We start from the raw sequence: 20,966 nt of genomic DNA on the forward strand, positions 1-20,966 counted from the left end.
ATTTAGACCCAAGGGAAGATCAATAGCACAGAGTATAGATGGTGACTCAGTATAATGCTGATTAAGAGACACGCCACATCTCACATCTCCTAATTTGGGACCAAAGGGAGTTTGGTAATTAATCTAGCCAAATTATAGTCAATGTTTGTCATGAGTAATAACTTCCTTCATAAGTCCCTCGATGTAAAGTACAATATCGGGGAGTTGACCACATCTGACTCTTTATTATTAGCTGACATCACTTGGCCAATTGTGTTTTTGCTAGAGCAGTGGTCACCAACTGTGCACTGTCAAGGGAATTTTTTTGTAATTAAAAAGAGAAAATAACATAAAGCAGAAGTTATTAGATAAAAGAACTGTGTAATATTTGTTTGGAAATCTTACAAAAAATTGATTTACAAAATAGATTTGCAAATAGTAAGGGCAGAGTAGAGCAGGAGATTCCTACCTTCACTGGCATGTCGGTCCCTGAACACCATCTTGGAGTTGGACCCAAATCCTTCGATGTCATGTACGGAGGAGGCTCTGCGAATACTGCAAACACTCTCTCTGGAGGCGGTTGGAGTGAGGCCCGGGATTGATGGAGCTGCGATGAGTGTGTCTTCCTGGCTCTGGTGTTGGGTCTGGGCGACGGCCTGGTCAGGATATGTCCGGTCCCAGGGGCCCTTGGGCGACGAGTGGTCCAAAGGCCCAGACACAGGGGTGGAACAGTGGCTGGGGCCGATGAGGGCACGGGTGTCGTTGGCGTAGGAGGGACTGCAGCTCTCACGGGTGGTGGGGAGTTGGTAGTCGCGTGTGGCCACAGAGCCGTCGCTGTGGCGAGGGGAGTCGACCATGACGGCATCGGGGTCCTCCTGGGGCAGGGACTGCTTGCTGATGCCCAGGAGAGGTAAGGCTGGGAAACGGAAGCGAAAGAATCTTCCTTTCCCTAATGGAGAAGAAAATTGAAAATGAAACACAGAAACAAGACATCTATTTCTGTCATATTATTCCAAACTAATACCCAATTTAACAACAGTTTATGGTGACCAGTGACACTGAGTATGCATGGGTGCCTATAGGAAATTTGGATCATGTATAAACACACATTTTGAGGAGAAAATGTTCCCTCATCCAGCAGTGGATAACTAACTGATCCAATTATTGTGAAGAGTTATAGTTAGTGTATGGTGGTTGCATGGGAACATAACCCCCATTGACCTTGGGTTGTGTTTTCATGGGGTGTTTGTAACAGAACTTGCTTGCAGTCTTCAACATCCCTGCTGATATCTTGTACTTGTTTGCCAATAGCACTGAAAAGCCTGCCAATGCAGCTATCTTAAAAAGACCCTGGCAGATCAAAACAAATGCCCGCTCTGCCGCAGGCACTAGTTCAATCTTCAATTTCCTTCAATTATTCATGCAGGAGGACATTTGCTGAAATATTATAATGGTAGAAGTGCGATGAGGACTCAGTACTATAAAGGATTATGTGCAGGATTTTAATGAGTGATTGATAGCTGGGGAGATGAAGGAGAATGCAACAGAGAAAGTAATATTCGGGGTGTTGCTTATAACAGAGTCTGAAGGAATCTTATGCAGGAAACAGTGAAACATAATAAGATTGTAGTTGAGTTTAGAGTAAAGTCTGTTAAATTGAATACATGTAGGCTATGCTATAAACACACAGTACACATTGACGCATACACCATTCACAAATCGGCACATTTAGTTATATCTAACAATATCTGCAAACATGTCATGAGAGAGACAGTCGCGCTCACAGGATTTCACATATGGACCGCAAACCGTAGCCTGTATGTTGTGAATCATTTAGTCGCCTGAGCATATGCCATACATGTCAGAATGCTTTCTCAGTCCTGGAAAACAAGTCTTACTGCCATGAGGCGCTGTGAAGTCCCTTCATAAAAGAATTAAAAGAAAAAAAAAAACGATGGAGCAAACCTGAATTTATGAAACGAAACAGCAAAACATTATGTCCCCTTTTGTATATTCGCTTTAGCAAACTGCAGCACATTGAATTTGACCCTGTTCGACTCCAATATCTGCAAAGAGCAGAACAGATAGGGATGTATTCAGAGACATGGTACTGTAGGCTGTAAAAATAGAAAATGGAATTAAGGTTTGAGGCTCAGCAGTGAGCAGCATGCATCTTTATCTTCCTCATTGCTCCTTTTACTCGGTGAGACTGGCAGGTAGGAGAGAAAGAAACTAATTTTAGACACAATACTCTGTGTCTGCTTGGGTCAGTGTAGAGTGTTTAAATTAAGTCTCTAGCCAGATGCTGATGATGCTGGAAATGATCATTTGCATTTAATTGGTGATTCAGAGCAGGATCTGAAACTAGTGTTCAAATCTACATTGCAATATGACTGAACAAGTCATTCATCTTCATTAGGATGGAATTAAGTTGAATTAGTATTCTTGTTCCTGTAAAAGAACCATGAACAAATTCTGTTTCATCTGCTGATAAAAAATACCATACGGATTCAACTATCTGAAACTGATCCCAAACCAGCAAACCCAAATTATCTGCCAAAGAGTCTGCAAAATACAACAAAACCCTGTGTAGTTGGGCTGTCTCCAACACTTTCCCCTACAAGAGAAATTGTCCCCTTTAGCGATCGCAGCGTTGCAATATAACAACAGTGACAATTTTTCCAATTAATTGTGCAGCTCTACAGCATTCCATATTTCCAACAGTTTGATTTAAACACCAGACTTGGCTGTTAAAATGACACCTTACCAAAATAATGAATGGTAGTTGGTGCACATTCACATGCTCAGAGCTCTGTTTCTAATTACTGTGCCTAGAGGATAAACATATACGCCACAAATCTTTTAATTAGCTCATAATTCAGTCACGGATTCATGGTGTGTGCTGAGAACACTGTATGTAGCTATATTTAATTGTGATATTGAAAAGGCTGAACCTTGCAGGAATATGCTGCCCTTTGAGTGCTGTTAGTGGGTTGTGTGTGTGTGTGTGTGTGTGTGTGTGTGTGTGTGTGTGTGTGTCCTCCCTCTCACTGCCTCTCCAAACACTCTCATTCTTTCCCTGCAAAAACTCACCAGCGGCTTTACACAACCAATGGACGCACAGTGGCCCTTGTTGCTATGATACCAGATAGTAATATTTGCATTGAATATTAATTGGGCCCTCAGATCCCCATGCTGGGGAGTGAAATGTCTTTCTGTAATGTGAGCATGATTCAGATATCAGGGAGAAGTAGAAAAGAGCACAATAAACCTTCATCCTTTGGTAAAAACAGGGCAAAAAACGGTTTTGCATCCTTTTGTTTCTGTATCCTGTTCTTGTGGTTTTGCTGACGTTAAATGAGGAAGAAAACATTAGTGTGGTTAATGTGCTTTCTAACTGATTTGCATGCAGTGCTCTTTTACCTAAGGAGTGTTTACCTGGGCTCCCTGTTCACCTATTACTCACCAGCTGTAGAGAATAACTAATTCTGCTGTGTCCCCATTTTTCACCGCATTCATTTATAAAGAGAAAAAATTAAAGTATTTCAACAAGCCTGAGTTAGTAGTAGTTAGACTGTTTTTATATTTGTATGGCATTTATCCATAATTAGATAGTTACCAGCAGAGTCTGGCAGTAAATATGGGGAGAAAGAAAGGGAAATAATATGTGATAAAGGTTACTGGCTGGAATTAAACCAGAGACAACATGGTTACATTGTATGCTTCTTACAATAGGCACATGTTCAAACACTTCCCTTGGAACCCAGCACCTGCAAAGAATTCATGGATGTGTTTGTACCTCTTGGACACCATCCCATCCTGATCCTAAACTTTAAACCACAGGGACTGACAGGTAACAGGTGTCCTATCAAAGCCATCTTTAAGAGACTGTCATTAAGTCATACAAGTCCTCATTGCACTTGACGGTTTTATTTTTAAGAAACTGATAGTGTAGCATAGTGGGGGAAATGGCTATTGTGATGAGCTAACAAATCAGGTAAATACATTTTGTTCAGCTTTTTTTTAAATTCATATTAAAGTCCCATCAGTTTCAGGTTCATCAGCATCAGTTTGTGCCACTCTGTGCAGTTTGTTTGAACACAAAGTGCTGTTTCACTAGGATACATTAGACATTTTGATCATTCACTGTACGGTTTTTCCACTATCAGTTCAATGGTTGTCAAACACATTGACACAGTGTACTGATAACATGCTAATTTGTGCCACTATCTGCCTTCAGTGCGTGGCATATTCTGTTCCTTAATTTCCCTCTGATACTTCAAGTTTGTACTATTTCTGCCTTGCAACAATAACAACATATATGAATCACAGTCAGTAATAAATCAGACATTTTCACACCGTTGTCCACTCTTAAACCACTAGTCTGGAGTTATGGCCGATACATTAAATTCCGCTTTTCTTGTAATTTATGGGTATGTGAAAGTGGTCCTGCTCAGCCACATCAAAGAAAAATGAGAATCCAAGATGGTTGCAGGATGGATGGATCGATGCTGAGTGGCAAAAGCAATCGATAAGTAGCACCTAATGCATGGCTGCTCATTCCCCAGATGGAGTCCAGATAATGTAACACATGGATCATAACCTAGCATCATCTAAAGGCAGCTCCTCCTGCACACACTGTAGAGTTATCAGAATAGTCACACAAGGAGTTAAATTTACATCTGTAGCAGTTTGTTTATCTGTAAGGTTCTTAAAGTATGCAGTGATACTCATAATTTGTGATCTCGGTCCATCTGCTGGTAAAAAAGTGCAATACTAGGTCTCTAGAGTTAACTGAGGGAGGGCTGAGATGAAATGAGGCCAAGAAATAGCAACTCTCTCTGGTAATCCCTGCGACTGCAGAGGTTGCATGTAGGCAGAGAGAGAAAGAGAGAGAGAGAGAGAGAGAGAGAGAGAGAGAGAGAGAGAGAGAGAGGGAGACAGTGTCCAGCATTGATACTCGTCCTGGTAAACAAATCTGGGACTCACCACCAGATTTGCAGGGACGCCCACTTAGATATTCAGATAGGCGTGAATAGAAGCCTGCTCCATCAGGGATTGCCCATGTGCTCGGGCTGAGCAATTAGCTCCCTTAAAAAAGTGACAGGAAGGCCTTATCAGCGACACATACACGCCTGCACAAACACGAACAGACTCACAAATCGAGTCTGCACACAAATACACACACACTTGCTTAAGTAGTCAACACACGCATCAGGACTCTTTTCACCACACACCCCATGAGGCAACAGCCTGTTAGGGGCCTCATCCAATTACAGTCATCTAGAGGTGACCTCTGGTCCTCTATGCTGCAGTTTCATACAGTATGTCACAGATAGGAAATGGAGAAAGAGAGACACATAGAAGACAAAGGAGGTCTCAAGAGCATGTTCAAGAGCACCGCTGGGGAATGGCATTATACACTATTACACCGACAGCTCTGGGAAGCGGAGTGCTCTCCAGCACTGCTCCAGTAGTTCATCAGGCCATCCTGGCAGGCTATGAGCTATAATTGGGCCAGACCTTTGAGATGATGGCAGGCCAACGCATCAGTGTCGGCTAAATGCTGGTGTCAACATGCCAAAGGAGCCATCTAGCAGGGAATTCCTGCAGCTACACTCAACGCTGTGTAGGAACAAGTGATAGTGAATGTGCGAGCTGGAGATTGCTACAAGCTATATCTGGATTTAGGCATTATACTACAAAAGACGAGATAATAAAGAAATGTATCCATTCTAGCAGACAGCAGGGCGTGCAACATTAATATCAGGGTCATGTCAAATTCTTAAGACACAGAGGGGGTTGGGTTAAAGGCACAAATTGATGTGGATGTGGGAAAAGGTTACAAGTAAAAGGTCACAGCCGGCTGCTACATCACCATCACTCCTTTTCTGCCTCCTTTCTCTTCCAATCTTCAACTGGAGTCCATGCAGTACATGTAAGAACTGGAATGTTCTAACATGATTAGTCTAAGTTGTGAATATGTTTCCATCTTTTTAAGTGCAATATTTGTAACAGTATATTTACTGCATGGCACCAACACCACCAGGATTAGTGCTCAGGCTCTGTGAATAAAAGCTTCTACCAAATGTTTCATGTAGTGTGTTTTACTCACATTGGTGAGCTTTGGATGGTGAGGTGTGGTTGAGTCTCTCCAGTGAGTCACTGCTGCCTTCGTCCAGGATGTAATCAAAGTTAAGGATGAACATCATGACCACGCCCTCCTCGTTCTTCACAGGGATGATATGGGTTGCGCAGAGGAAGTTTGAACCTAACAAACAGGAAATTAAATCACAGTTAGAAATAGGTAATAAACTTTTATGCTTTGTGTTAGATGGACTTGTTACATGACCCGCTGCAATCAGATATAAAATCCTGAAATTATGAGCCCCATCAATCTCAAAGGCAAGCTTGCCTAATTTAAAATTCATAACTTTAATTATTTTCTGTGTGCTAAAATGGAATTGCCTGCAAAACAAAATGGGAGAACCTGATCAAAGCTTCAAAGTAACATAACAGCTTTTCTGATACAGTACAGTTTGACCCTGCAGCTTTCCATTAACGCTCTTTGACATTCAAACATCTTATTCCAGATAAAGCTGTGTGTGCGGAAAGGCCTGGCAGAGAAATAAGGGTGAAAAGGTCAAGAGGTCCACTGAGAGGAAAGCCTCTGGAGCTGAATGATTTCACTTATCCAGTCAATCCCTCTGTCCTGCAGATGAGTACAGCATAGTTCAGTACAGTGAAATACAGTGCAAATGTCTATTCAACTCATGTTAACATTGATGCATTATCCAATTAATACAAGACATTCAAATGAATAACAATGCACCCGCAATATATGCTTGTGACCAACCATAAATTGTCATTCTCACATTTTATTCTCTGAATGTTCTAAGCCTCATGGAGAAAAAAAAAACCCCAATTGCTTTCAGTTTTTAAACCCCAATTATTTGAACTGCCGATGGCTCCGCAGTGGGAGGTAAATTTAATGCAGCCCTGCTTGCTGCTAATGCCTCATGTCTAAATGTTCCTAATTCATCAAAACAGCAGACAAGAGGTCAGGATGAAAAAGGGATGGTGCAACGTTTATACCAACTGTCTTGTCTTCACTTGAAATGAAATATTAACATTATAACCAACAAAGTCAAGGTATTTTAGATTTAACTGACTGTCTTTATTGATCATTTTGATATCCCCTGTTGTCAGCATTGGCTACATGGGATGTACAAAAGCTATGACAGAGATTACTAGACCAGAAAATGAAATGTATATTAAGTTTTAAATAATGGATATGGGCGGCTGTGGCTCAGGAGGTAGAGCGGGTCGTCCACTAATCGGAAGATCGGCGGTTCGATTCCCGGCTCCTCCAGTCCACATGCCGATGTGTCCTTGGGCAAGATACTTAACCCCAAAATTGCTCCTGATGGCTGTGCCATCAGTGTATGAATGTGTGTGAATGCTTAGCTTCCTCTGATGGGCAGGTTGGGACCTTGCATGGTAGCCCCTGTACCCATTCAGCGTATGAATGTGTGTGAATGGGTGAATGTGATTCGTAGTGTAAAAAGCGCTTTGAGTGGTTGGAAGACTAGAAAGGCGCTATACAAGTACAGTCCATTTACCATTTACCATTTACATCTCTGGAAGATGCTCTCCTTCACATTAGGCTCTAAGTCCTGCTGTCAACAGGAGGCTATTTATAGCTCACCCAGCAGGCACCCAGCCCACAGCGTTTCTTTTCTGGGGGAACACAGAGACAAACACACACACACGGCTGCGCAAACACACTCAAGTACAATTCTGACTTAACTCACAAATGTGTGTGTATTTGCAAAAATTTCCATGTATGTATACGCTTGTGTACGCACAAACAAAATAATTGCAGAATTTCAGTCTTCTTCGCACTATTTTTTATCATATTTTAACGAGAGGCTATAAAACAATGAAATTCTATTGTGCAGCAACATTACAAACCAACTGCTTCAACAGACTGGGGTTTGATTTATGTATTGGGGAGCCCTGATTCTACTGGGCTAAGCAGTATGCTGCCCCTAATAGTACATCAGTGTCACCATGAGTGGATGGAGCCATTAATTTCAGTCAGAGGGAGTGGGGGGGACAAGCTGTATCACGCCTCCTCTGCCTTTGTGTGACAATATGCAAAAGCAGCCCATACTCCATGTGCATGTGTCTCTTTGCTTTCATGGTTTTCAGGAACAGTCTGACTGTACCGTAGCTAGACGGAACACATACACAGCAAAGACAGGTTATAGGGATGTGAATATCAGTGGAAGTTTGTGGATGAAAGAAGAATACAGTAGAAAATTCTAATGATCTTGCACACTTGAGAATGATTCACCTCTAACTTACAGTTTTGAACACTTGCATTTTATTATGAAAGACCTTAATAGAAAAGTCCTTGACTTTGATGTCAGTGTTGAACCCTATATCTATTTGTTGCAATTTATTGAAATAAAAACAAATGTGGCTGTTTCATCTCCTTAAGCACAAGGAGTAGCAATAACAGTGATGGGTGTCTTCCTGACAATTCACTATATTTGCAAATCAAAATTAAAATGATCATATCTGTCTCCATGGAAACAAGTGAGCACGCCAGAGAAAAGCAAACTTGCTGTGCCAAGTTGGATATGACTTTCATTGATCTCCACTGCAAAGCTACTTCAAGATGTTTCTCAAATAAAATTGGCTCATCTTTTTTTCAGCTGAAGACATCTGTCAGTTTATGGAGAACTCCTGACAAATGAAACTTCAGGAGGAACAATAGAAATTTCTGCTCGGTACATTTTCAACTTTTACAGCACCATCAGGGGCCATTTTCCCCTGTAGTGATGCTAGCAAGTACAGTACACATACAGGAAAGAGCTTTGGCTAAAGAGGCTAAACTCATATTGATCAAATATCTCACATACAGTACCAGTCAAAAGTTTGGACACCCCCTGACTGGATGACTAGATCTGAAGATGGCTGCTGATTTGTTAGGCTCCATACTTGCATCTATATACCACCTTTTCTTGCCATTTTTGTCTACCTTGGTGTGTGCTCTGGTGAGTGTCTTTCAACCATCTCATCCATTCAACAATCAAGGAAAAAGTTACAGAATAGAGAAAGGGTGTATGCCTGCTTATGTCTGTTTTGTTTTTGGCTTTTGTGTTTTCCACACACATCAAACACCTCTGTTAAAATTTCACTCTTACCAGACAGAGAACAACTGAACTTTTTTGGCCATGGATACTTTGGAATTTACTCCACCTGTTGGCAAACAGACAATTGGTGTGGTGTGACAAACAAAAGCTGACATAAGGGAAATAGCACAAGGCACGTCTTAAACACACTATTATTCCTATTTCTGCTTGAGTGGAGATAAACAGCCGAACCCAGGTCCAGCCCCAGACCTAATAAGTAAAACATCAAGAACTTGGACCAACAGTCCTTCACACTTGACAATGGAAATGGATACAGCTTCGACTATAAACTAACTTCACTTTGGTCTGCCTGGGGTGTCGGAAACTATTCCTGGTCTGGCAGAAATGAGGAATAACTTGACTATATTTCAAATGGACACCATCCAAGACTCACCGTCTTCTGAACAGCAACGTCTCAGTGCTGATTTTCACCGGAAGAGACGCAAAACAGTTATTGGTCGTGCTGCACTTAAACAAAAGGAACTCAGGTATTTTCAAACTGTGAACCATGCAAAGGTAATCTGGGACTTAAAGTCTAACCGAAATGAATTCTTGGAGGTCGTTTAAATATTCAGAGTATTATATCAGGTTCAACATCTATTGACAGATTCTAATTTGGATTTCCTGGCTCTGGGTGAAACTTGGCTGAACAATAATATTCCATCAACTATGATTGATGTTCCTGGGTATGATTGTTATAGAAAAGACAGACAATCAGGAAAAGGAGGGGGAGTCCTGATCTATATCAGAGACACCCTCAAGTGCTCTGACATTAATCTGGATTTAGAAAGTCTAATCTTAAATATTGTCTTATCACCTTAGATGAATTTTAACATTGTGATACAATCCTCTTTCTTGCAACATGTCTTTTTATCATGATTTAGATGATTTGTTGAAACTGTTAAATTGTCACAGTGAAACTATTACTGGGAGATTTTAACATAAATTGGCTAGACAAAGGCAATAAGCAAAAACAGTATGATCACATCAAAATATAAATAGCATCAAATGACAAAAGGCCCAAAAAGACTTACATGAACAAGTTAAACACTTATAGATCTAATGTTTACGAATAAACCTGAGCAAGTGACAAGAACTTAGAATTTATTGACAGGTCTGTCTGATCATAATTTGACCTTGATCATCAGGAAACTAACCAAACATTGATAATCGACAGAATGGGATTCAAAAGAACGAAATCCTTCTGTTTGAGAGTGAAGTACGGGATACAGTAAATTGCTATTCAGTTCTACATGTGACATAAATAAATATCTTGATGGATTCACTCATAAATACAATTCAAAAATTCATAAAGCCATTCAAATGTGGTAAAAAAAAAAAGACCATCTCTGCCTTGGGTTGATAATGATATTCATCAACTAAAAGAGGGATCTCGTATTAAAACAATAACTTCCTCAAAATTAGACAAGAATACTCTTATTTTTAAAGGACTCAGAAATAATGTGGTCAGTGAACTAAGAAAAGCAAAGACTACCTACTTTATGCTGTTGATTGCATAACTGGGGGGAAATAGCTCATCTCTTTGGAGACATCAATAGACTTATTAAACAAGAGTCTAATAAGAGAAAAGGAATGATTCAATTGAATGTAAATGGAGTGATTGGTTCTGCTAGCATGGTAATTGCAAATGCATTTAATTCCTATTTTGTCCAATCAGTGGAGGAACTGGCAACAAACTTTAAACTGATAGAGCTGTCAGAGACTTCAGCAAATGACACAGTGAATTAATTTCCATCACACACACTGATCAAGGTAAAATTCAACAATTAATCAATTAAATTATTCAAAGGCTAAAGATGTATTTGGGTTAGACGCTGATTTTATAAAAACGTATACTGATTCTCTGATAAGGCCTATAACTCATTATAAATGTATCCATTAATACTGGGGAATTTCCTCAATTATTTAAACAAGCAATTATAACTGCAATTTTTAAGTCTGGAGAGCCTGACCAATCTTGTAATTATAGACTGATCTCAATTCTCCCTGCCATCTTGAAAGTTATTAAAAAGTTAGTGGCAGAGCAGTTGATTAATTTTCTTGAAAGAAACCAGCTTCTCCATCCAGAACAATTTGGGTTTTGACCAAGATATTCAACAGAAATGGCTACACCTTATCTTAAAAAAAATATTAAGAGGTCACTAGATGATGGTGAAATAGTGGGAGCAGTATTTTTAGACCTGAAAAAGGCCTTTGATACTGTTCATCTGATCATCAGATACTTTTAAATAGATTTAAAAAGCTAAACTTTTCCCAATAATCTCTCAGCAGGTTTAAATCATATCTGGAATCCCGAGAGCAATGTGTCAAAATGAATGGTATGACATCGCCCCTTTGAAATTGCATAATGAGCATACCACAAGGTTCCATCTTGGGACCACTGCTCTTTTGCTTATACATTAATGAGCTACCAGACAGCTGTAAAGAGGTTGGATGCCAAATGTATGCTGATGATGCAATCATTTATGTATCAACAAAGACTCCACAACAGGCCGCAAAGTTACTGAATAGGCAAATGGTCAGTGTTTCACAGTGGCTTCAAAATAATTTCTCAAAAACTGTTTCAATGTGCTTTTCAATAAGACAATAACTATTGATCAGAAGGAAATAGAGAAAGTAAATGAATTCAAATATCTAGGTGTTGTCTTAGATCTCCAATTAAAATTGAAGCATATTAGGAAAGTGTCCAAGAGCATCAAGACCTTAACTTGTTTCAACTCATAAGATCCTGTTTACCCACATCTCTCATTGTGTAACCGTCTAGGGCCAGGCAACCCAATCAGCAATGAAACCTATAATGTCAATACAAACATGCTTTGAAAATACTGGATCAGAAACCAGTAAAATGGCACCACTGTAAAATTCAGAGAAAATTATAATTTAAGGAGCCACTTTGAGGAGAGCAGTTAGTGGAGACTGCAAACCAGCAGTTAAATGCCCACAGATTTAGAATACCCTGCTATCAGAAATAAAAGCATTAACTGATTTTAAAGCTTTCAACACTAAGGCAAAGCTATGGCTTAAACAAAGGCAAATCTGTTAACACTGAGATACATGGGTTTATATAGCATACAGCTTTTTTCCCTTTTGTTGTTCTTGATCATCGTTTTCAGTCATTGTTCTTAATTGTCGTTTGTAGTCTTTGTTGTCGCAATTACTGTTTGCAGTGGTTGTTTGTCTATGTCTGTTTTATTGTTAGTCTCTATGCCTGTATTAGAGTGTTGTATTATGTGTTTTATCCTTTAAAGCCTAACCAGGGACAAAGACTGCAAATTAGCTATGGCTAGAAATCCTATATACATTGCATCTACATTTGCATTTTATTTAAATGTAACAATACCTACATGTATTGTCCTTGTCAAATAAATTAACAAATAATAATCTCCCTTGTGGTTGAGGTCAATGGCTGTGTGTTTAAGGCCAAACACAAACATGCACATTTGCATATACATACAGATATGACCAACCATACAAATGCAAACAAAATTCCTTCAATGTAGAGAATTTGCACACACATGCCTCCACACTGGCATGCACATTTCATTCACAAAAACATGTGTGCACAAACGCAGGTCCAATATGCAAACACAAATTCATATAGACACACACTACCGAATGCTTGGTAAAACCACTGCATGCCACAGGAGGGGACGCAACCCCAGCTTTGTAAAGCAATCTGTGTGTGTGTGTGTGTGTGTGCATGGGGGCATGCATGTGTGCACTCTAAAAATAAGCTGCTTGGAATCCATAGGCATTTATAATTCATAGGAGCCAAGTATTATGTTCTAGAAAGCATAATGGTTGGACTTTTTTAGGAAATATAAGAAATATAAGAGGTTTGATGCTTGTTTGTGTATTTGTGTGTTTCCGTGTGAGTGACACAAGAGAGAGTAGGATGGGGCTGTTCAATCAGCTCCAAATAGTAAGATGATAAATGCATTCCCATGGCTGAAAAATACTAAATTTCACTAAGCTGTGAAGAGTATGTCTGTAATATACATTTTTCATTTGACGCATTACTGTTATTGACTGTTCATTGTAAGGTCAATCAGTGTTTTGTTTATGCATGTGCATTTTTCATGTCACATTGTTCTTACTGTGTCACACACTTTTCAACAACAGCTAAAACAAATCCACTCAAATGCAGTTTAATTGTAAAGCCGGAGGAAGTGGAGTGAGAAGTGCATGTAGATGTCAACCAAGTGCTGATTTGTGTGTATATGTGTGTGTGTGAATGTGTGTGTAAGTAGTGATCTTTGTATGAACCTCCACTTTGAATGTGAATTTGCATTTTTTGTCTATTTGAGTTTTAAATCTACATCCAAAAATACAAATGGTGGGATCTACTTGTGCTATTAGCACATTTCATTATTCCATTACTCCTGAAGACATATATGAGTGTGTGATGGGGCACAACAGAATGAAGTTATTTTGAAGTAAAATCAATGCGTTTGTATGATTTATTCTCCATTTCCCCTCTATTTCCCATTATCACCTATTTTTTTTTCACTCACTCTCTGCCTCTGTCACTATCTCTCTCCCCACGTCCTTGTCTGTCTATCACTCTCTTCTTCCTTCACTGTTATTAAATCCACCCTAGTACACATTTGTTTTCTTTTACTGTTGCATTTCTCTCACTTTCGCTACTTCTCCCTTCAGCCTCAGTGTGCCTGCTCTCTCTCTCTCTCACTCCCCATCTGTGTATGTCTATCTCCCTGAGAAATGAGATAGCGGCCCCGGTTCTCTGCAGGAGGACCACCTGATGTGTTATAAGTGGACAGATCAAACAGATCCCCAGCGCTGCTGCCGATGCAAATTTCTGCCTGTCTGCCTGCATATCCTGCCTCAGCGGAGGGTCAAAGACAAACACAGAAGCAGTGGACGACCGATTAATCGGGCCGATATCGGGCATTCGGAAATAATCGGCATTGGCTGACGCCTGCGCTCACGAGGCTGATAAACAAAAATGTCTGCAGACACATCTGCAGGCAACCTTGTCGGTGTGGCTGCTGTGGAATGATGTTAGCATTCCCTTTTGTGTCAATATCGTCATTCGACGGGCAGACGTTAGTGGGTGCTGTGGAACAGTGGGAAACGTGCCAATGCTGGATGTAATTTTACCTGAGAGAAAATGGTAAGACTTAAATACTTTCAAAGCTCAATATATTTAATTGACCCCTCTTAATAACATATACAGTGTTTACTGTCTGTTTAATGAGGTTGATTCGGGCCTCTTAGTGAGAAAATGCGATAAAATGCGACTTTGCTAATGGGCTAGAGATAGTCTCTCAACAAGTAGGTTTACGTTACAAGGGGTCTGAAAGCTAGCGTTCTCAGGACAGAATCTCCACTCTATCACATTATTGCAACTTTTAGTCAAATCACCTCTAGTGCAATGCGAGTGAACAAAGTTATTACATTTTAATGCATTTGATCACTTAGATTGACTATTTAGCTTGTAGCTGAGTCTGTCAACAAACATAAACAAACATAAAAAAAATGCTTTGAGACAGTTTTGGGAAGGTGGTGAAAAAGTTGGTTTCAAGCCTTGTGCTATAACTCTCATGCACCCTGTATAAACTTTTACCTACATTTCCTCAGTCACCATCGTCTTCTCTAAATGTTTCTTCCATCCTAAACAACACCATATCTAATCTAAAACCGTTACTGACTAGTGTTAAATATACATTATAATATGCAGAATAATGTAGTTGAATGACATACTGTACTCTGCTCTCCCTTCAATATCACGTTATAATGTTCTGAAATCTACTGCATGACTCAATGTGTTTTTCTGTTTCATTAATTAATAAAAAATCAATTTAAAACATGTTACTGTCTAAGATGACCATGTATATCAGGTTGTTTTTTATATTATTTTTAACCCAAATACTGACCTTTTATATTTTCTATTTTAATAATCACAGATGGCTGGACAGAAATCTAGTCCCTAATGGCTGTATTTGACTGAACCAACACCAGGGAAGGCCAAGTGCAGTATCTGCAGTGAATTGGTGAGCATGAGGGCTAAAACAGGGACGAAAAAAAAACACCACAAACATCTGGAATCACCTGAAGTGTCACCACCTCCGTGCTGATAAAGAGGCACAGAAAGAGAAAGAATATGCAGCTAGAGCTGACTCAACCAAGAGAGAGTGGTGCTTGTGCTCAGAAACAGTGGTGCAAACCTGATCAAAGGCATGAGACTGGCAGAGATGTCGGACCTCAGCTGCAGTGCACACACATTGTAGCATTTGGTAAACGAGGGCATCGGCAGTCACAGAGCAGTGGGGGGACATTATCAGCGAGTTGAAGACATGTGGAACTACACTCTGCACATGTTGCAGAGGATACTGGAGCAGTAATGTGCCCTGAACGTGTATGCAGGAAAACATGGGAGGTTTACATGTCCAACCATGGAACAATAGGATATCATCTCAAATTTGATCGAGACACTGGGCCCTATTGAAGAAGTGACTCATGACATGAGCAAGTCAGAGGCCTTTGTCTCCTGCATCATCCCAAGCACTGCAGTGCTGAAGATGCTGCTTCATGCAGAGGGTCCCACTACTAGGGGGATCCGAACACACTGGGAGACAATGTTGCAGAGCTTGATCGAGGAGATAAAATGCTTGGTGCTGGCAACACTGCTGGATCCTTAATACAAGGGCCACGTCCTTTCAGCACAGAAACAAGGCAAAACAACGGCTAAAAGAGGAACAAGCCTCTGAGTCTGAAGAACAACAAGCCACCACTGCAGACCAAGAATCGGATCCTAAACCAATAAGGGAGGAAGAGGAACACTCTGGTCTTTTTAACTGAGTGTACACAAACATTCTTGGGGCTCATAGTCATCATGGAGCTCCCGCTGAGGAGTGAAGACATCTCTGACGAGCTGAACCGTTACCTCCGGGAGCCGGTGATTGACAGAAAGACTAGTCTGCCCCTGGAATGATGTAAACAGAACAGAACCCGCCTGAGCCTTCTTTCACCACTGGAAAGAAAATTTCTCTGTTCTCCACCCTCCTCTGTTCCCAGCGAGAGAATATTCTGTGAAGTCGGGACCATTTATGAGAAGAAGAGGAACAGGCTTAATGGAGAAAATGCAGCAGAGAAACTTTTTTTTCCCCCGCATTACAACTTGCAGCTCATAAACTGGGACTGGGACTAAAAACAAAGAGATGCTGCTACTGTGTGCACTACACTAACATTGTTTATTTTTATTTATGTAAGTTTGCAAATTTTCATTCTATCTCAGAAACAGGGAGATGCTGTTATCTGCTGACAAATGCTGTTGTTAAGTGCTCTGATATGTTTTTTTTCTTTCACAAAGTTTAGTTTTTGATTTCCTGTGGACATTTATTTTTTTATTTAAAATAAGTGCATTGCAGACAGAGTGCAGATATACTTAAGCAAACAGAGACAATGCAGACAATAACATTAATGATAAATAAATGTTCAGCAACTTTGTGTCTCATTGGTTATTATTCAATTGAAGTATTTTATCAGATGCACAAACCCCCCCCCCCAACATGATATCGGCAGTAGATATCCCTGCTCTCTAAATATCAGCATCAGCAATTGAAAAACCCATATCAGTCGACCGCTACACACAAGTGTTGGGGCTCTCTCACACACACACACACTCGTGCAAGCAGAAATAACATTTACATTTCTCAGTTGCAAACTGGCATAGAGACAGACACAGACAGACAACCATGCACACATGCACGCACACACAAACACTAATGAGGTGCACAGATCTCAGTTCAGCACACTCTGAGGACACACATACACATACGCATACACACAGCCTGCCGGCAGCATTAATTAGCAGAATGTTCTCTATCCAGCTAAATCTAATAAGCAGGCGATGGAGCTGGTTTGCATGGTGCAGTGTAATGAGAGAACGCACCTTTGAAAGGCACTAAAACAATTTTAGTCAGAGCATCTCTGAGCTGAATATTTATAAGGAGCTGCGAGGAGCAAAACATAGTTAAGCACCCTAACATGATACATCAGGTCTCATCTCGGTGTCTTCTGAAATACATTTTGAAAAGAATTACCTCTTCTGTCTTTCAAAAAAAAAAAAAAAGAAAAACAGTATGACTCAGCATTCTCCTTCCCCAAATCAAAGCTACGGTCATGGATGGATGGACTAAAACAGAAAGAGAAACACAATCTGTTCTTTTCTGGTCTCTAATCCTCTAAGGACAGAAGAAAGTGCTGACTTGCAGTTAGTGAGAGGCAAAGAATCTGAAACTTTGGCAAGGTGAAAGTGAGTAAACACTGAACTGCCAATCTTCCGCATACTGTAAGCATCACAAAATCCTTGAGCCAAACCAGAGTGAATCCTATATATAACAGGCTGATAAGCCGTTGCTACCGCATTGTTGCGCTTGCCTGGTGTGTCAAAGTCAAGCCTTAAGCCTGAGTGGATACGTGGGTCTTATCGATCTCAACACCACTAGGCTTCATTTCCTCGCTGATGCTGTGCAGCCTACCTGGATTAATAGGGCTACCTCGTAATCTGTTGCTACACAGATGGCTCGGCAGGGTGACAGCACAGTGTGGCACCAAGTGCATGCACAGAATATGCCAAATCACAGTATGCCGAGGGGTTCTTTAATGTTTTCAGACCAAAGCTCCATTGTTTAGTATCATCTCTAGACAGCACTACTGTGATACTGCGGGCATTCAGTTTTAAACCTGCAGTGCAGAACTTTTACTTACAAATGAACGGCTGTTACATTCAAGCCAAACAAGTTCACACAATGCTGATTAAGCCTTTCACCAGCAGATAAATCTCTCTGTATTTCACAGTGTACATGCAGACTTCAGCCGGCCAAGTGGCTAACTTGCGGTTAGCTCTCTGCTAACTTGAATGGGGATAAAATAATTTAATTGTGCGGCTTTTCTAGAATTTCCAAATGTTATCAGACTGAATGGATCAAATTCTAGTAGAGAAAGAGTCATTTCACGGTGGTTGTGTGACATTCAAAACAATTTATCCACCGTTTTACAGCCACAACAGTAGCGATGGAGTAGGCTACGGCTTAGCGTATGATTTAAGCACATGTTGACTGTGTTTTTCTAATTACTCTCACTGCCAGTAGGGGGAGACGAAAGTCCCACACTCCACCTTTAACTCTGATAAACCAAAAGATGAAAAAAGGCAGGTCCACACACACAAAGTCACCTCCACGCCACTTTACTGTGGACTGGATGTCTGTCCAATAAACTACTTGGATGACTGGTCCAACCACAGACATTAGTCATGGTATAAACACAATTTTATGCGCAGACAGATGGACACACGTGGCTACTCATCCAAAACTAGCTTGAGAAAGGTTGATATTCTGCATAACAAACACAGTGAAGGTGACTGATGCATAAGATTTCTTTTGGGTTGTTTGACCTTGAGGTTTGGACTGAAAGCAGAAACACTGTCGGAGCTCAGGACAAAGTTCAGATGAGGACACTCCTATATTGCACTGATACACCACTGACCAACTGTTCCCACAGAGTTGCGCCTTCATTACACAGAGCTATCCAATAGCTCTCACACACACACACACATACATGCACGCACACATACCAACAACCGCGCACACATCCAGCACAACATTATTATGAAATTACCTCTCTGCTCCCCTCAGTTCACTCACCCTGTGCCTCTTGTCAACTCCCCATTCTCTTCCTAAAGTTATATTAATTACACTCTATCAAGGTTATGTCAGTTCAACCTCATTTTAAGCTTGAGGGCTCACTACTCCCCTGTGGTAAAGGTGATGAACATGCACTCCCCTCACATTTTCTTCTCACTTTCATTTCATTCTACTGGACTAATGGTTTAACGGTGATGTGTTTGTTTTATGTGTTATTTTATGGAGATGAGGCAGGAAAAAACTACCTACACCATCCATATGCGCCTAAGAACTATTAATCCAAGAGCAAAAAAATGCAACACAGTTCATCCTAAAATCCTCTTATCTCAAGTTGAAACAGGTGTATCTTTTTTTTAAAAAACAGAAAACAATAATGACAAAATGATTTTTAAATTTACACTAGATTAAGATTTAATCAGGTGGATGCTTGATTGCCAGTCACATGTAGTAAATCCAGGGCAAAAATAGAGGAGAGACCGTTATTCTTGCTGCTGAGGATAGGGGCCTTTGAACATTGTGGGTAAACTATCCCTACCGCAGCTATCATATTATTTTACCACAGAAAGACATATATATCTCACACCGCAGGGATTCCTTGTATTACAACTATGGTACGTTTTGCACACTCTGAGGAAACTTCAATTATTGAACAAATAGGAAGTGTAGAGTGTGAGAGTGTGTGTGCTCACAGGCGGTGCGGTGAGAGGAGTTCTAGTTTCAAGAAGCTGGAAATTTCATTAGATTCTATTTCCACCATCAATAATTAAGACAATGCAGCTCAGCGTGCGTTCGCTCACGGCAGCAGGGTAGCTAAAGTGCAGCACACACGCAATCATCAGTTAGTACAATTAAAATGTATTCAGTCGAGTCCTTCCTGTCTTCTCCCTCTGTTTAATACACACACACACACACACACACACACACACACACACACACAGAGACCAGTTTAACATCTGCTGACTGGTTGTGTCTGACAGTGATTGTGGGATAGTGACATATGGGAATCTTGATAGCCCTCATTTGGAGAAGCCGCTGCCAAGAGTATCGCAGTCAAAATCATTTTAAATTGCTGCCTGTGCTTTTTTGCCCTGGCTTAATAGACGGTGTGTGTGTGTGTGTATGGGTGTATGTTGGGAAATGTGTATGTGTGTGTGCACAAGTGAGTGACACTGATGTGAGTTGAGCCTCCAGCAGCAGGGAGCTGTTGGTTGGTGCTACACTGCTTGAGGGGTTACGGTGACACCTCCCTACTTGTTTCCCTGCCTCTCTCTCTCTCTCTCTCCCTCTCTCTTTCTCTCTCTCTCAGTCTCTCTCTCTCTCTCCAGCTCTGTCAAAATCTCAGCAGGGAGCTTCTTCTGCTTGGCACGGCTAATTGTCATCATATCAACGTATCCAGGTCGCTCTCTGACCCCGTGTCCACGTGTCAGCGTGTATGAGTCAATCACTGCTGCACTATTATTGTCTCCTGTTTGACTTTACATCAGAAGGTGAGCAAAACGACATCATTTTATGAAGGATGCTGACATGAAGCCCTGTGCAGGCTACACAGTGAAAATATGTTTATTTAACTGTAACAAGCCCTCAATCTGGTGTTGAATCTTGAAAACAAGTTGATGTGAAGTCAACTTGTTTTAGGGATTAAAAAATGCACAGTACTTTTCTTAACTTGACACAGCAGTAGCAGTTATTAGCTCACCTCATTGGCAAGTGGTCTCCATATATTTTAAATAAAAAACAAAAGCTTTTAGGGAAGATTTAATTAGTTGTTAGAATGGAGAGAATAATGACCTTCTGTCAATGTGGGAGGAAGTCTTATTTTTTGTCTACGACTCTAATGAAATGTGATCTCTTCTCCTTCTCCCCTGGAAACATTCAGTTGCACTAATAGCTGTTTAACTTACATATTGGCTTTCTAATCCAGGGGTGAGAGCAGTACATTATCCCTGGGTTTACAGTATCATCAATGGTTGTATGGTGACCTGGTAGTTCCAGACTGTCCCATAAACCAAAGGTCACATGTATATGCACTGCGATGGAAAGGTTTGTTCATCAATATGCATATCAATGACAATGTCCCCAATCTGCTCCATTACTG

General features: G+C 40.6%; 1 protein-coding gene across 4 annotated transcripts in view; it reads right to left on the reverse strand.

The window, feature by feature from the left end:
• Positions 1-20,966, reverse strand: part of kcnh7 (potassium channel, voltage gated eag related subfamily H, member 7) — a 68,725-nt gene that overhangs the window by 28,348 nt on the left and 19,411 nt on the right. For all 4 annotated transcript variants that reach the window (XM_067582739.1, XM_067582736.1, XM_067582738.1 and 1 more), the window contains exons 3-4: positions 6,095-6,250; positions 449-928 (exon numbers count right to left, since the gene is read on the reverse strand). In XM_067582739.1, coding sequence (XP_067438840.1) covers positions 449-928; positions 6,095-6,250 — 636 coding nt within the window. The remainder of the gene's footprint in view (positions 1-448; positions 929-6,094; positions 6,251-20,966) is intronic.

The sequence above is a fragment of the Thunnus thynnus genome, chromosome 24 (genome assembly GCF_963924715.1).
Source record: "Thunnus thynnus chromosome 24, fThuThy2.1, whole genome shotgun sequence".
Taxonomy (NCBI): domain Eukaryota; kingdom Metazoa; phylum Chordata; class Actinopteri; order Scombriformes; family Scombridae; genus Thunnus; species Thunnus thynnus.